The sequence below is a fragment of the Bombus affinis genome, chromosome 6, assembly GCF_024516045.1.
Source record: "Bombus affinis isolate iyBomAffi1 chromosome 6, iyBomAffi1.2, whole genome shotgun sequence".
Classification (NCBI taxonomy): Eukaryota; Metazoa; Arthropoda; class Insecta; order Hymenoptera; family Apidae; genus Bombus; species Bombus affinis.
The window spans coordinates 9,764,033-9,782,299 of NC_066349.1; the positions used below are offsets into that span (position 1 = coordinate 9,764,033).

Genomic DNA, 18,267 nt, shown 5'->3' on the forward strand with positions numbered 1-18,267 from the left:
CTATCTTATTTCTAATAATTAAATAATATTCGATCCTCCATACTCTCGATACTCCATCTTTCTATATATTTCTGCTACCGAACATTAAATAACGTAGTTGACTGACTATGTATTTTTGTTTATTTCACTTAAGTTTTCATTATCATAATTCCATAAGTGATAAACCTTCGAGAGATCAAGCAAAGATCACGAAGCTCCCCTTTAACCATCGTTTTAATCTTCGTTCTAACAAGATATTTGTTTTCTTTTTTCCAGAACACAAGAATGTGAAAGCATTCATCACCCATGGTGGTCTTATGGGCACCCAGGAGGCAATTCAATACGGTGTCCCTCTGATCGGTATACCGTTGTTTGCTGATCAATTTATCAATATCAACGCCTACGTCCGGCTCAATATTGCAGTAGGATTAGAAATTGACACTCTGACCGAGGAGAAAATGGATCACGCCCTGAATAGCATTTTGAACGATCCAAAATATCGGTATTTTTCCTCTTTCTAATTTTTCCCCAAACGCGTATATAAGTCACCTAATCGCGTTCATTCGTTGCTCCTATTTTAATTCTTCTATGTTCCGCTAAATTTGGCAAACAATTCGACAGACCACAGTCGCATTTTTTCTATAAGAAGTATTTTCTCTTTTTATCTTACTATTTTATCTTTGAACTATTTTATCCCTATATCAAAGAAAATCTTTCGTCATTTGGTACTATGTTTTTGGCACAAGTTATCGCGTGTCACGAGCTAGAAAAATGTTGAGTCGTGTCGAGCTAGAAAAACCTTGAGCCATGATATCGTGACGAGTCTAATTGTACATCTACAAAGTTCGTCAAGTGTCTGTACGCATTTCAGGGACACGGCGAAGAAGCTTTCAAGAAAATTCATGGATCGTCCGTTAAGTGCGGCGGACACCGCGATTTATTGGGTCGAATACATCATCAGACACGGTGCAAACGCGCTCAGATCACCGGCCATGGACTTGACATGGTGGCAAGTGGAACTATTGGACGTTGGAGCGTTTATTCTAATTGCGATTATCGCCGCTCTCTATATTATAATGACAGTGATTCAGTTCATGTTTAATTTAACGTTTAGTAACTCGAATTCCAACGACTTACGCAAGAAGAAAATTTCTTAAATACTTCGTTCCTTTCCTTTTCTTTTGTTTTTATTGCGTTAATGACGTGAAATCTTGTTTCGTTTTTCCTCGACGAAGTCGTTGCTCCTTTTCCCATTGAATGAGTAAAGGAAACGCAATAAAAATATTTTTCGTACTATATATGTTATTTTTGACAAAAAAAAAAAAGAGAAAAACGAAAGGAAAATTCGAATAGATGTAGCACATAGAAGATTGTTTTAGCGGAGAGATAAGATAGCAACACGCCCTGTAATCGTATTTTTTGTAAATAGTCATTGGCGGTTCAACGATTAGTTAAACTTAACGTTTTATCTCGTCTCACTGTTAAAAGACAAATTCTTATCAAAACGGAAATTTAATTAAGCGAATTGAATTTAACGATAATCTTCTAGTTTTAACGATACTAGATAAATTCTTTTTAATTTTATAGAAGTGTATCAACGCAGATATATTGTTACTTAGGAAAATTTGTAAGTGCAATTAAATTGTGAATTAATCCATTCCATACGAACCGACCAAGACAAAATATCGAATCGCAAACAGTCCACTCATATATACGTTTATATATATATCGGATATATATATATAAATAGTGAAAAATACAAAAAATATGTACACGATGTATGTTTACCGCTGCTTAAGTGAATAGATCTAAAGATGATTAGAACATTTGCGTGAGAAAGAAGGAAGGTCTCTGTATCCGACGAATTAAGGTCGCAACAGGCGAAAGCTTATTGTTAGTACTATTATTGTTATACTCTCACAGTAACGTAAATTAAGTAAAAAAAGTCCTGTGAGAAAAATTATAAAGGAGAGGACGTACGTACGTGTTTACATATTCCAGTTTTTATCTTTCGAGACAATCAGATATTTTTAATAGTAACGATAACAGTTAAGTAAGTAAATTATCATTTTAAAATTATGTTATTATGTTTCTTCTGTTGCTCACCATTGTACGGTAAAAGTCGTCGAGCATAAAACAAAGAACGAACGAACACATGTAAACCGATATTTTCTTCTGTTCCAAAATCATATAGAACGTGGTGTAATATTTTGGAAATCGAAAAATACTTTGTAACTCGTGGAGGGAAAGAATTTCGTGAAATATCGTTCATACGTTGATTTACCGGAACAAAATGTTCAATGATCGTTTCGTGTTTAATCGTTGCAAATGCGCTTGCCTCTAGATGCTGACAGTTCGTGTCAAACGCATTTTTGCCTCTCAGAATTTTCGACGTTATGAAAGAGTACGCTCGGAAAAGCAACGTCAGCCTGAAAATTTCGAAAATAGATATTTTTATCGATGATACGTGTCCCTAGTCACTACGCTTTTATCCGCTGGAATTTTCCTGTTTGCACACTGTCAACTAAATACCGAGATACGCTATATACGATTAACGTCAGTGAGGCATTTTATTTACTAATCCTCGAGTTTTTCAGAAAAAATGCAAATGAAAAGAAGCCTCTATCGTAATTTTAATTAAGAGACAAAAATTTCAAATTTTTATTTCGTCTCGATTGTCGTAGCGTTTATTTGACTGTCGATATAAATTATTACGTGATATCGAAGAAACCGTAATAACGCCAACACACGTGAAGAAGTTCTTGACAACGAATTTTTCTTATCGATATCCTCGTTTATGGGAATATGATTATATTGTCAGATGTCACGGGGCAATCGCTATAAAATATCAATCAACGATATGTTCGGAAAATAATAATAATAATAAAGTAGATTAACGAGTAATTGTTATTAACGAATTGTACGACGAAGATATGGAAGATCATCAGAATATTATTACACCTTACATCACCGTACCGTTTGTTGGTATTATAAGATGATAACTTATTTGATTAAGACGAAAACTATTTTATAGAACGAATACATGGTATCAAACAAATCTAAACTCGTATTAACAAGTATTTCCCATTAGAATTATACCCGGTTCTTAACTGATATCGTTTGATCCTGGTTGATTTAAAAGGGATTACATCGGGTTACTTAATTCTAAGATTAAAAATTATCAATGCAATTTGTTACGATGAAACTAAATACCTAATTGGAAAAGCGAAAGACCGATAATGGTCACTTCGATCATTTTATTCTCTGGTATTATCAGATCCTGAGTTTCTCCATAATCGAGCATTATACGGCTGACTGAAAACCTTATAAATACACCAAAATCAAACGAAGCTCTCTCGTACGAAACAAAACACGATTGCGATTGGAAGGTGAGCCGGGTAACTCGAAAACCGTCGAGTGACTATCCACGGCAGTTAGTTATTGCCGTAAATCCCAGCGCGTGAAGCCACAAATCACATTTGAATTGAGGTTCTACCGCACGATGAAGTCGACGTGGAAGCTGTGAATCGCCTTCTCGAATATGAATTCATCGATCGACAAACAGATAGTTCGGAAATGACGGTGGTCTTGGGAAACGTCGTTGCTCGCGAATCAACCGGAAAAAAGTCTCGAGAAGGCTGATCCGTGAAACGGGGTACGTTCGAATGACGGTGTGCTATTTTCAAGGGAAATTTTTCTTGGTCCATCGGGCAGGAATATCGAGGCTATATACATGAGACTGGAACACAATGGCGAATATCCGGAACAAAAAACTGAAAATGAAGAGAAAGAATGAATAAATTTTCGGTCCATGAATGGCTAAATGGATGAATGATTCTTGTGTACGGGTTTCGATGATTGCTTTGTTCCTTTTGTTGATTAACAGTGGCATTATCGTGTATGCGAAAGTGACAGCTCTCAGATTTGTTGGTTTTGTCGGAATCATTAGGAACATGCAACGTGAAACGCGAAACTGAGACATGAAAATTGTAAAGGGAAAACCTAGACACGAAACTTGAACGTAACGGCTGATTTCAACATAATCGTCCATCTATTTGTCTATAGATAAGACCATAATAATTATCCTTTAGTTGTGTTAAAGTATATTCACACGCAACATACGCTCGATATTATATTTCGATATCGAAGTCCTATATCGTTATCTGAACAATAATTCCGGCTTTTGACCCATCGGTACGATAATACTCTCTTAAGAATACGCTCTTAAGAATTACGGAGAAAACGGGTAGTGGTCTAACACAAAAGGCGGAAATTTACCTAACGGAAAATCCTGGTTTTTTCCTATAAACAATATCTCCTATGAACCACGTTGGTAGTAGGCTTCTTGCCCCTATCTTCCTTCCCAACATTGGTCATAACCAATCGGCATCGAGGATCATTGCCCTCACTTTCCTAACTAAAAATGTAAGCAACGAATCCGCGTTCTTCGTTCAAAGGGCATACCCATACCGAACTTTCCTCCGTAATCACATTAGAACTAACTTCAGACTCCCTATACCTCTCACAGTACCTACAGATCCGAGAGCTCCTACAACTCTCACAGTGCCTACAGGTCCGAGAGTTCCGACGACTCTCAAAGTGTCTCGTTAGTCAATCAAAGACATCTACGAATAATCCTTTTCTTCGTTACCTGTATCTTAATCAACGGCGTTACTAATTTGTATGATTGTACAAAGTGTTGGAAATAGATATTTTTATAACTCTGTGAATCATAGTGTTATACTACAACAATCACCCTTATTGCCGCGAGTAAAATACATACACGAACGTGAATAAGCAATTCGTGCAAGAATAATCAAGTCATACGCGATCTTTCGTCGTTTATCTCGTCCTAAGTGAAACTCCGAAAGCTGTTAACATTCTGGAACAGTTACATATTATCTTACTAACACTGAAAGTGTCATCACTCTATTGCATGTACATGTATAAGATCAGAGACCAACACACGAGTGATATACTATACGATACCAGTATACCAATATAGATATCGTACAATATCATTCATCATTGAGTCAGTCGCAGAGTAACAAATGATTCTGCCGCTCTGCCGAAAAAATGCTTCGTCGTCAAAGTTCGATATATTTACGTCTGGAATGAAAAACTTATAATAAAATAAATAAACGTTCGATGTTAAATCAAACGTGTTCTAGAATCCCGATATCATAATCCCGTTATCATTCGAAATAATTTAAAGATAATCCAAAAATCTCAGTGGTTGGAGGACGAAGAATACTCGAAGAATTTTATCGAGTCATTGGGCGGGGAACGAAGCAGAAAAATTAAAAATCTGAAAGGAAGAAGCGTGTAAACTTTTTTTGTCGTCACGATGAGACTCTTACTACCGATACTTTTGGCGATATTCGCATGTGGTTGGTGCAGTGACCTACGAATTCTCGGCGTGTTTCCGCTCAATGGAAAAAGTCATTGGATTATGGCGGAAGCACTGATGACGAACCTTGCGAAACGGGGCCATCAAGTGGATGTCGTTACTCATTTCCCTCTGAAGAATCCACCGCCGAATTATAACCAACTTTCTGTGCAAGGAACAATGCAGTCACCGGTAAATAACTTGCACGAGATCAACGTAACGCGCTTAAGAGACATCAATGCGAAGTTCCTTACGGAAATAGTGGGAAAAAATCTTTGCGACTTATTTGAACATGAACAGCTGCAAAACGTTATAAAGAAGCCTAAGGACTACTACGATGTCGTCATAACAGAGGTATGTTCTAACAATTATAACATTTTATTTCGAGACACGATCTTTCGTTTTTCGGTATGTTTGTCGAATTGTATCGAATATCGAAAAGAATTGAAAGGAAACGAATTTTATTCGAAATTGCAGGAATACAGATTTTATTTATTTTATTCTTTTCTTTTTTTATGTTATTTTTATCGAATTGCTATTCGTAAGAAAATAGAGACTTTTTATTTTGTCTTTCTCAATACCCGAGATAGAAATAGCAGCATGAAAATTGACAGTAAATTGGCGGTAAGTCGCAAAAAAGTGGTTCTCGATTATTATCTTATTCTGTGCAATTTAGTCTCATTCTAGTCCGTTCTAGCGTTCATGAATGGTCGGTCGTTTCATGATTAGCGCAATAAACAACAGTATCGAATAAAGTATAACATGACATTAATTTTAACACCTTGAAAAATACACCTTGCAATATCAATTATCTTCTAAAATAGTATAAACTTATTTACAAAATAGTATTATCTTCTGCTAATAATATTCATTCATTGCTAAAATTGATAAAACTAAACAGATCATGACATTATTAAAAATGTTGCTTATCATACTCTAATCTTATGCTTCTTTATCTATAAACATTCAACGGCATACTTTACGTCCCTTTTAATTAACAGATTACGAAAAGCTCCTCATGAAATCATGAAATTCTTAATACACTTTAATTCGTCGCATTATTCAAAGGAAGCAGCTTCAAAGACAATCTGATTTATCATCACTCGAGAGTACAATGAGGAAGTTTTACGTAAAGCAAATTACGATACACGTAATTCCAAATCGTTTCAATTATTTAATTCGATTCGTATTTCGTAGGAGAATTAAATAAATTAATAATCGTAACTTTTTTCGAAATTTTTGTTCTCCCTCGCCTCTGCGATGAAATTCTTTCTCTATCCTCTTATCAGAACTTTATACACGAGCGACAATATTATCGTACCGTACCAGATTTCTGAACTATCGTTATTTTTCTGAGAAACAAATATCCAGCCATCGAAATGAAAAATACTTAATAAATTATTAAAATGACGATTTATGGATATTTATGTATCTTCGCAAATTTACTTTTCACGTATTGGCGTCATGTCCAATATATCCAAATTGAATTAATTTGCAATGTATAATGTTTAGTTAACATAATTGTCACGCGAACGTTTGAAAACGTGTTAATGCCGATGAAGTTTGATGATTCCAGGTACATACTCAATTCGATTATAATTCGGCCGTGAAATTGATTAGTCACGTTTTAGATCGCAAAATCAGCTGATCGTTATTCAGCATGCATTATCATTATCGGAACCACTATAATCGACAACGCGAATATTTCATTCGCCGTTTCACGTTTACGTCGATACAACTGCAAAATCGCAAAATTTGAGTTAAATGTAACATCCAACGTTTACGTTAATAAATAATCAAAGTTGATTTCACATCCAAACGATTGCTCTTGAGATCTATATCGATTACGCCTTTTCTTTTTTTTTTTTTTTTACTCTCCTTGGTCAACACGATAAATCCATTAATTACCTTGTTTTTTAAAAGCCCTGTATATTCTTCTAAACGAACCATTTTCTATAGAAATTGACCATCATTCGTGAGTGCATATTAAAATTGACCACTGGCAGTTAATTAATTATTGTAAATTTATATCTTGAATCAATAATCGCTCAGATAAGCAGCACTGATAAGAGATTAACGAAGGTTCGATTACGACAAAGCGATAAAAAAGAACTATTTATCTTATAAGTATTTACATAATTAACTGTAGCGACAAATATCAGATAGTTCATATGTTCGTAAATTATTTTTTAATGAAAAAACTCTGCAATTGACAGATTGTATCTTGGCAGATACGTCTTGCAGAGATAACAACCTGTCGATAGTACGACATAGAGTAGGATCTATCAATAACATCGATAACTCAGGGGTATTTGTGTTATGCTGATGTTAAACAACATACATTGATAACGCGATACGAAGAACGTTAGAAACGACAGGAAGATTTGACAAAGAGGAAAGATTCGTCGCGATAAAACGTGAAAGTGGAATGCTTTCACAACCAAACAAAACATGATAATTTGAACGAGAGACGACTGGAATCGTGTACATGGCAATTATATGAAAATAAATATATAGAGTGTATCGGATCAACGTGGTAGAATTGAAGCGGCGCATGATCTATGAAATATCTTATCAAACATGGCATACGATCTGTGAAGAAATCTTTTTCAAGTACCTTTCGATATCGAGAACTACGAACCGTACTAAATAATAGAATCTTTTGTGTAATATGAAAAAAATGTTCTTTCTATTGATTGATACTTCAATTAGCGCCTCTAGATTGTTTGTGATTTATCTGTGAAACTATCTTTGAGAAAAATAATTGCAAAGCAATGATCAAGGAAATACTTTATTTATAATTATATAATACAAAGCTACTTCGTCTAATCATTTCACAACTTTTTCGTTTAAAGTTTCTATCGCATATGTCGAACATTCTGTAGAGAATATTCGTAGAGAACTAAAAACACCGAAGAAATCGGTTTCTGATAGATTATTGTTTTTACTGAATTCCATTTGTTCTAGAACGAACGTTTGATGGTTACATAAACACGTATTTTCAACCGAATTCAAACATCATCTGCGCGATACTGTACAATATCTCGCGTTTCATGTTAAGTTATCTTACACACGGCATGGCAGAAAGTACAAGCTAAGCGTATTATTAAAGTACCAATGCAAATATTAGCGTGGCCAAAAATATTTTTAACGATTTTAGAAAATTCTTCTATGGAAAATCTTACTTCTTTAAATTGTCCAATTCCGACAGAAATTGCGTTCTTATGCAACTACAAGCTTGCTTCGCGTTATGTAGAGTTTTAAAATGTTTCAATCCAAAACAACTAGGCGGCACTCGACAACGAATACCGTCACTCGACGCTAATTACCACCGGACAACGGCAGCGCAGTGGTTAGCGATACAATACCATATATAAGCACCGCTCTACAGCGACTTAAATTTAAGTTGCAAATTGTAAACCTAAAAAAATGTAATCCCGACACACAAAATACCGCATGGCTGTGTCGTACCGTCACGTATCGGTACTTTTGCCTGGTCCACACCACAACCGAAATTCATTGTTTATTATGAAAAACACACACACATGTAATACTACCTACTGGTCAATAAACATTATAAAAAAAAAAAAAATGCAGTGATTAGCACCTTAGATTACGAACGTTCGGAACCCGGGTTCGAATCCCGGCGACCGGAGTTCCGATTTTTTTTCTATGCATCAAAAATGGAGGAAAAACAGCAGTACCCCATCAGCGACATCTATAGTCAACAGCAACAATTTTCAGGGACAACTCATACACCACATAACTATCGTAGCCATCTGGTTTTTGATCACTTCTGGCGCTTCTTTATAAATAGATTCCACGATCTCGTGTCGTTTGCGAAGCAAATTCGTACATCAGTTCGTCCGCTGTCTTTCACGGATACAGCTGTGAGAGTGTTTCCTTCGCGACAATTTGTAGTGTTTTACTTGAGCAACGATAAACGTGATCGAACAACGTCAAAAATCTCGTGTTTGTGAACGAGTAAATTCGTTTGATAAACGATTCTGGACCGCAGAAGGTTAGCTTGGATGTTTTATTAATTTATTTATTATTCTATCATGTATTATTTATTTGTTAGCGATCGTAGGATCGAAAACGGAATGTGATTTTATTGTAATCATACGAATTCAAGTTTCAGTGACGATTCGAGTCGTTAACTTTATCTGGAAGTAACTCGTTAAAAGTTGAAGAAGACGCGTAATTATGTTTTGTTATTGTCAGAGAAATAATTTATATACATGTGGCCATTAAACTCCGAAAATGAACTCTGTTCGCGTTAATAACGCAACGAAGCTCTTAATGAATAATAAATCTTAATGAATATTCTTGATAAATATTGATATATATATTCACAATAGTTCTTATCAAAACGTGCTTGATCTAAACGTATACATAGTAAGTAAAATCAACATCTGAGAGCAACATTTTCTTTTTTTTTTTTTATTTACATGCGTTCGTACAATAATATTTATCATTCGCAAACATTCGATGCAAATTGACCACAGATACCAACTATTCCTATTCTTAATCATCGTGTGTAGTTATTTTACGTGTATAAGTATAATAAAGTGATTAACTTGTTCTCTGTTCTGACCAGCTGCACTCTTCTGGCCGGAAACTTACAATACATACATATAGAGATACATAAATACACGGACGTGAGTAAGCATATCGCAGCGAGTAACAAAATTCTCGGATTGTTTCATCATCCGTTTGTTAAGACACTATCTAATCGCGAAGCAACCTAAAAAAAATCTTCCTCTATTATATTCATCATTCTGGCAACGTCACGTGTTATCTTGTCGCCATTGAACAACCGTAATTCCACTATTCGAATACGTAATCTCTCATCATAGTATATACGATTATTACACTGCGTATTAGTGCGTATTAGCGACGCTCGAGCTCTGTCATTCAACATCGAGTGAATCGCAGAGCAAGAAATGCTTGTGCCGCTCTCTCGAAACAGTGCTTCGTCGTCAAAGTTCGATATATTTACGTCTCAAACGAAAATAAAATAAATAAACGTTCGATGTTAAATCAAACGTGTTTTAGAATCCCGTTATCATAATTTCGAAATAATTTAAAGATAATCCAAAGATATCAGTGGTTGGAGGACGAAGAATACTCGAAGAATTTCATCGAGTCATTGGGTGGTGAACGAGGAAGAAAAATTAAAAATCTGGAGAAAGAAGCGTGTAAACTGTTTTTGTCGTCACGATGAGGCTCTTACTACCGATATTTTTGACGATATTCGCGTGTGGTTGGTGCAGTGGCCTACGAATTCTTGGCGTGTTTCCGCTCAATGGAAAAAGTCATTGGACGATGGCGGAACGACTGATGACGAGCCTTGCGAAACGTGGTCATCAAGTGGATGTCGTTACTCATTTCCCTCTGAAGAATCCACCGCCGAATTATAACCAAATTTCTTTAGATGGAACCTTACCGGCGGTGGTAAATAACATGCACAGTAAAAATGTAACAGGCTTTGGACGCATGAATGTAAAGCACCTAATACAAGTGGCAGGAGATTCGATTTGCGAATTATTGGCACATAAGGAATTGCAAAACATTATAAAGAGGTCTAAGGATCGGTACGACCTTGTCATAACAGAGGTGTGTTTTAGATAATAATGATGATATTTTATTTTTGGAACACGATAGTTCATCTGATCGATAGTTTTATTTCTTAAATTATAGCGGAAGGTTTGAGTGAAAACTACGAGGGATTGAAATGTTATTTTTCTTAATTTTTCTTGTACCTGCGTTTTTTTTTTTTTTTTTAATTATATTTTTCTCTTATTTCTGTTCGCTTAACGCGTACTCGAGCCGGAAATATTATTACGCGACAAAGTGGTTCTCACTTATCATCTTGTTTAACGTAGGCAGTATTCCCATTTATAACAACATAGTATATAGTCCAATTAAAATGTTTTGTAATAGAGTATCATAAGTAAAAACGATTGAAAGAACAAACACCCGACACTGACGTCTTATTGTAGTTCCTCGTAGTGTTTATAAATCGTCGTTTCGCCAACAGCATGGTAATTAATTTCACGCGTAATATAACGTCATTTAAGTTTAGCATCTTCAAGTGTAAGCGTTACTTGCATTTCTAAACGTCTAATATATATAGCGTATTTACTTACACAATCATATTATCTCCTACAGTGATATTCGTTTATCTATAAAATGTCATAATGTAATATTGGTGAAACAACGCTAAGACAATTATCACACTGCTGTTTTTCTATCATAATTCTGCACTTCTTTTTAATAAGAGATTAACAATCGCTTCATCCACGTTATGATAACAAATCTTCGTCACTGTTTACAGGTATACGACTGAATAAAATTGTTTCTTTTCGTCTAATATTGAGTAACCTTCTAACAGTAGCATCGTCGTTTCTCTGAATTTTTCGCGTCGATTATCATCCTTTCAATCATAGTTATCGTTAAAGTTAGACGATAATTTGAAAATAAAATACACGAGGACAGGCTGACCTGTAAAAAACAGACAGACTATCGAGTGAAATAACTGGAAAATACTTTCGCAAAACCTATTCGAATCATCGATTCGTTCCCAAACTATTCAATATGGCTAAGTAAATTTCCACAAAGTAACTTCGAACGATTTTCCACGCCATCAAGTTGCAAAAACAATCCAGCCGTTTTTCCATTAGCGGCTCATCTTCGGTCCTCAACGAAAACGCAGTAACCGACCGATCGTTCGATCTCCCATGTAAATCGTTCGTGAGTCAGACGTTCATCGCACGGAATAATACATTTTGTCACAGCCGAGCAACTATCCAAGCAGTTCCAAACCAACAGTGTAATATGGTTTCTCGAAACGCTAAATGTTTACAAAACGAACGACCTCGTTGATTTCGATGATGTTGAGATATATTGTCAAGATCAACATTCAGAACAACTCTTTTTTACACACAGAGAGCGTGGCTGAATAAACACGTACAAGCGTGCACAAGGTGATTTCCTCGTGAAAAGATAAAAACAAAATATGAGATAAAATTTTGTCGTTTAAAGTTTAGTTTTCGAGTTTGAAAATTTATCAAGCATACTTGAACGTATACTAGGACTGAATAGTACTAATTAGTCGACAGCAGGTTATTCTACGTACAAAGATAAGTCAAAAGTGTAGAATAAAGAACCGATGATCAGACCGGTGTTGATCAACGTATTTTAAAGAATTTCATTTCAACTATATCGTTTATATTTAAAAGCGAAGGTTTATGTTTAGGTGTCGAAATACTTGTGCAACTAATTATCCGACAATTGAGAAACTGGAACGATTTTATACACTCGTTCATCCCAGAACTAGAAGACTGAAGCGATTCCGTATATTTTTTTCCAGCTGTTCGCTGCACCATGTTACTTGGCGTTCGGTCGTCACCTAAACAAGCCCGTGATTGGTATAGTCACCTCGGCTTTTCACGAATGGCTCAGCACCTCGACAGGAAATCCGAATAATCCCTCCTTCATGCCTGGCATATTCTCATCGTTCAGCCAGCGAATGACTTTTTGGGAGAGACTACAAAATACCGTCCTAACGAACCTAATGTCATGGCAGATGAACTACTATATGGGCCAGCAGGCTGTTTATGTGAAAAAGTTTTTTAATATTGACGCTGGCATCTCGGAACTTTATCAAGATATAGCGGCTATCTTGGTCAATTCGCATCATAGCATAAACGGAGTCAGGCCGATGACTAATGGGGTCATCGAGGTCGGTGGATTACACATTAATGAAAATTCGTATCCGTTGACACCGGTGAGTAAAACATGACTTCTTTCTCTCTTTATGTTTTCTCTTTATTCTAACTATAAATAGAAAAGGTAGAAAGCCTTTGAAGGAACATTTTAGAAAAATTGGATCGATGGTGATGCAAACGAAATCCCACCCTGAATTTCCTACATCGCGAACATTTATTTTTCTTGGAAAATATTTCGAATAGTTGATTTAACAAATATTCGTATAGCGCGGTAAAGGTATTGAAAATATTGTAGAAAAAAGTAGATTCTTGGGGATGCAAAAAGTATTTTTACATTTACATTTACATTTACATGCTGATTTTACTATCACCGATTTTTATCTTTATCGAAATATATTTCGAACGTTTGACTTAACCAGTGGTTGGGGTTAGTATGGCGGAGTGTCTATACATAGAATAATTATTATTTTATGTATTATATTGAAAAAAGATGTACTCGTAGATATATTTGCCAGAGACATGGAATTTGGCAAAATAGAAAATCGTGTCAACTGCTCTCGATATTAAAATATCATTATCGAGCGAGTACCGAAGATTACAATCCAAGAGATTAAAGATACAAATTTAAAAACTTTGCAGCTATAATCTCTCGTAAAATGTATTTGACCGAAGCTTTTCACCAGACACGGAAGAGAAAAACAGAGAAATTAAAGTACAACGACAAAGTACCTTGTCCAAAGTGTAATAATCTCGGGGTACTATTAAGATGATTGGCCAAGATTATGATGCAACGTGTAATTACCATAATGCATTCGAAGTTCTAAAAAAGACTTCGTGTCCGGTAGGCACGCAACTAGTAATCAATTCGCTACACAAGAATTATTATTTCTTCGTTCACGATGCTTAATTACTCTTTAATTCGTCACCAATTGGCTATTAATTTTTATTTTCTTAATGAGATCAAATTATTTCAATATGACGACTCGTATGTACAAACTGACAAACGATTACCATAGAAAAGTTTTATGTGCATATTCTACGGTATAAAAGATATCTTGAAATTTCATTGCCACTGTAACGAAACACGAGTGTCACGATTATATCGATAAAATTTGAAACCAATACGAAAATGTATATAGAAAATACAAGATATTTATTGCAAGCATGTAATTAATAAAAAATTCGTATACATCCAAATCTTAAGCTTATAAAAAGCTTCAAATTAGTATGGCAACACTGAATATCGAAGTTTATTAATATAACGAATATTTGAAGTGCAAATCTACTTTTGTGATTTCTGTGGAACACCATATACTTATTGTACTATAGAACACCATATACTGTAATTTTTATACGTATTTCCAGATTGGTTTCACCAATTCTACCAATATAATCATAATAGTCTCATACTGCCATGATCTCATAATGACAATCGAAATGTTTCGAATGGCACGCATAGTATATTCATAAAAGACGTCTACGGATGTTCGAATATTTCTATGAGCCTGTGGAAAAGTGAAAAATTCCTCGCAATCCGCGCCAAAAGAAGGTACATCTTTATACATTTATCTTGAACCAACAGGAGCTGAAGAAATGGCTAGACGAAAGTACACACGGTTGCATATTCTTCACGTTTGGATCGATGGTGAGGATCGAGACGTTCTCTAAACCTCTTCTTGAAGCTTTCTACAAAGTTTTCGAGAGAATCGCACCTGTTCGAGTGCTCATGAAGGTGGCGCAAAAGAAGGACCTGTTACCTGGATTGCCAAAGAACGTGATGATACAATCCTGGTTCCCTCAAACGACTATATTCAGTGAGTAATTTAATAAATTTAATTTTTTATTCCTTTAGTATATTTTTAATTCTTTTAGTGTAAAGATCATATATACGTATATGCTCGCAAATATTAAATAAACATTTGTTAACGCATACACGCGCGCGTGAAATAGTAAGATACATGAACATAGGTATGTCGTCTATAACATGGAATGATTTTTATGTTCGTGTATTGGCGTTATGCATTTTCCTTATTAACGAAAATTGCATCGACTCGCGTGCCAAAAACGCTCGATTATTATATCGCATGGAAATAAAAATTTTGATCAAATTCAATGATATCATAAATTTAATTAAAATACTTTGAGTGTAAAATTTTCTGCTACAGTTACGCGACTAATTTTATTTTGTCATATAAAAATAGACATTTGGTATCATCGCGAAGGAGTTGATGTTTTCGAAAAAGCATCGAAAAAATCTCTATATTTTATTACTACCGAAACCATTACTTGCAGTCATTTTAAAGATCGTGCATATATTTCTTGATTTTGAAAAATTGCCGTAAGGACGCGATATACGATAATCAGGCGAGAAGAGAAAAACATCTTGTTTTCTTCAATTTCAGAGCACAAAAATGTAAAGGCGTTCATAACGCACGGAGGTCTAATGGGTACGCTAGAAGCGATCTACTTTGGCATCCCCATGATTGGAATTCCTCTGTTCGGTGATCAGATCACGAATATGAGAAACGCAGCTAGTAAAAATATTGCCGTGAACATTGGCTCTGTGGAGAATATCACAGAGGAAAACCTTTATTATGCGATTGATACGATCTTGCACGATGAAACGTATAGGTAAGTACGCGTGCTTTTATTAATAATTTCGAATGTTTACGAATGAGAACGACGTTAACAAGTTTAAACACAAAATGACCGTGTACCGAAGAAAAGTTGTAAATTTATTTCCATATTCTTCTGCATATTTCTAATAACGTTTGATTATTTTTAATCGATTTTTTAAATAAGGATTTCTTCAATTTCAATCGTATAAAGAGCTAAGTATTTTAATATATCTAACGTTGGGCAATATGGACTAAAATATGGAATCTATAAATCTGAAGGTAAAACGTGTACAAAGGAAAAGATTGAAACCTTCTTACTAATTTTATGACTAATTTTTATGTTTTTGAATTTATCCTATACTTCTAATAACATTTGATCGACCTTAATCGATTTTATCGTGAATTTCTTAAATCTCAATCAATCGAATAATTTTACTGTAATTTCATCTCATCAAATCTCAGTATTTTTGTACACACATCTAATGCTTTTGTTCTCAGTTATTTGCACGACTGCATAATTTATTTTTGAAGATTCCAGCAGTTACCGAACTTCACGCTGAACTTTCTCAATTTCGAAACTTCATATACGCAAACACCGGTTCCAGAGACTTCCCAAGTTAGAAGACGCGAGATTCACAAATTCACAGCTGTTCAAACTTTAAATTTACATAACTACACGCACATATCCTAATTTCTCAGCTTCTTATTTATTACCATCTAACTTCCTATACGTTTCTCGCTTTTTCCTTCCATCCTTTCCATTTCCATAGTTTTCACTATGCGACACCATCTCTTTCTTACATGTCTCCTTACTTTGCGTATACCATTTTCGTCTACTTCCTCGTGGTTTGTAGCCTTTTATTATTATCTTCTCCTAACTCTTAAAAATTTTTTCCCCGTAACTGTGCCTCGCTATTGCAGTTCTATGTTCAAGTTCGCCATTTGCTTCTACCTTTCTTCCTCTTGCCGTAACTACCCCCTTTTTACTGTCTATTTTGTAGTTCCTTCCTTTGCAATAATTACCTCCCATCGTTGCCAATTTATGGCCCGCCGTGCCATTTCGTTTTACCCATTGTTCCTCATCTTATTATCTTCAACTATTACAATTTTACAGTTTCTTCCCTTATCACAATTATCCCTCGTTAGCGCAATTTTATCGTTCGAGCCAGTCGGAAGTGAAATTGGAAAATATAGAGAAATTGGGAAATGTAGGGTAGAGAAATTGACAGTTCTTACGATTAATCAGTTTAGCGAATGAAATTCTCAAAAATTACATCGATGCTAAGCGATTAAATCTTCGAAATTGATGTGATAAAAACGAAGCCCCCAAAGTAATTTCCACGTTCTTCATCTTTGTCTTACTTCCACCCATATACAGCGTAGAATCTTCTCACTTCTATTCGTACCACGAATTAATAAATTTAGGATCACAGGGTATATCTCCTTTAAATTTTTCCCAACATTCGTAGCGAACTTCTCCAGCAACATCCACCTTGCGATCCTCTTTCTTTCGCCGCTGTTCTCCGCCAAAAATATCACGTTCCTCTACGTCAATTTGTTCTAATACCTTCGATTTACGAATTTTCAGATCGAACATGCAAACAGTATCGAAGATATTCAAAGACAGACCCATGAGCGCCATAGACACCGCTGTCTATTGGGTCGAGTACGTTGCTAGAAACAGATTCGCTCTGCAATCACCGGCTATCCACCTGAACTGGTGGCAACAGAATCTGATCGACGTTTACGGTTTCATAGTCGTCTGTATGCTGGTTGTTCTCTATATCATCGTTCTCCTGGTTAAAAAACTGAAGAACTGTATATTTAGACGTAAATCTTGTGTAAAGACGCAAACTTCTGAGTCGAAAAAGAAGAAATAAATTGCCTTAACGTGTGCATGTGTGTATGTGAATCTTTTTACGCATCGTTTATATTGTAACTATTTTGTACATTCAACTCGATTTGCCTTTCTTAAAAAATCTTCTATAACAGCTATCTCCGTTATACATCTGTGTAATTTTTGTAAAATATTAAAATATCGTTCAAATATATATAAATATGTATATATATATATATATATATATGTATATATTTTACCGTAATAATTATATTATTTCTACTTCCACTATATTATTAATTAATAATTAGACGTGTTGACTTGGATTGTCTTTGATTTATATTTTCCCCTTCAAAATGATACGGATTTTTTTCATTGTAATTCTTCTTAAATGCCGAGGAGAAAGAAACGAAGGAAAATTCTTGGTTTCAAAAAGTTTCACTTTAAAATGTACTGGATTCGCTGATCAACGGTATCATGAAAATCGGCCGAGTACGAACGATTAAGAAAATATTCACAAATTTACTCCTTTACGTTACCCGAGAGAATCTCGCGATCGTCTAAAAATATGCGCCGTTTTAGAATGTTCATTTTCCTTTTACGTCGCATAGGGCTCGGATGTCGCAGACTCGCAAACACGTCGGATAAAGTTAAAAATATTTTCCGCGCTTAAACAAAGAAAACACGAAAATAACATTTCGAGTGTTGACC

General features: G+C 35.1%; 3 protein-coding genes across 17 annotated transcripts in view; 2 read left to right on the top strand and 1 right to left on the bottom strand.

Annotated features, from left to right (window-relative positions):
* The window catches only part of LOC126917898 (UDP-glucosyltransferase 2-like), a 70,322-nt gene extending 67,285 nt beyond the window's left edge, over positions 1-3,037 (top strand). Inside the window, exons 4-5 of one of the 2 annotated variants that reach the window (XM_050725320.1) lie at positions 256-481; positions 851-3,037. In XM_050725320.1, coding sequence (XP_050581277.1) covers positions 256-481; positions 851-1,136 — 512 coding nt within the window. In that variant the 3' untranslated portion in view covers positions 1,137-3,037. The remainder of the gene's footprint in view (positions 1-255; positions 482-850) is intronic. The other variant, XM_050725319.1, reaches the window with a different exon arrangement.
* Positions 1-18,267, bottom strand: part of LOC126917899 (calcitonin receptor-like) — a 165,515-nt gene that overhangs the window by 93,425 nt on the left and 53,823 nt on the right. The gene's annotated exons all lie outside the window — the stretch shown is intronic.
* Positions 5,312-17,790, top strand: LOC126917897 (UDP-glucosyltransferase 2-like). 3 transcript variants are annotated; one of them, XM_050725317.1, is made up of 6 exons: positions 9,200-9,389; positions 10,461-10,987; positions 12,744-13,160; positions 14,684-14,915; positions 15,504-15,732; positions 17,308-17,790. In XM_050725317.1, exons 2-6 carry the CDS (start codon positions 10,592-10,594, stop codon positions 17,597-17,599), a joined length of 1,566 nt encoding a protein of 521 aa, XP_050581274.1. In that variant the 5' UTR covers positions 9,200-9,389; positions 10,461-10,591; the 3' UTR covers positions 17,600-17,790. The 3 variants fall into 3 exon arrangements, with proteins under 3 accessions (XP_050581275.1, XP_050581274.1, XP_050581272.1); XM_050725318.1 differs by lacking the exons at positions 9,200-9,389; positions 10,461-10,987 and adding an exon at positions 5,312-5,722; XM_050725315.1 differs by lacking the exon at positions 9,200-9,389 and having other exon boundaries at positions 10,072-10,987.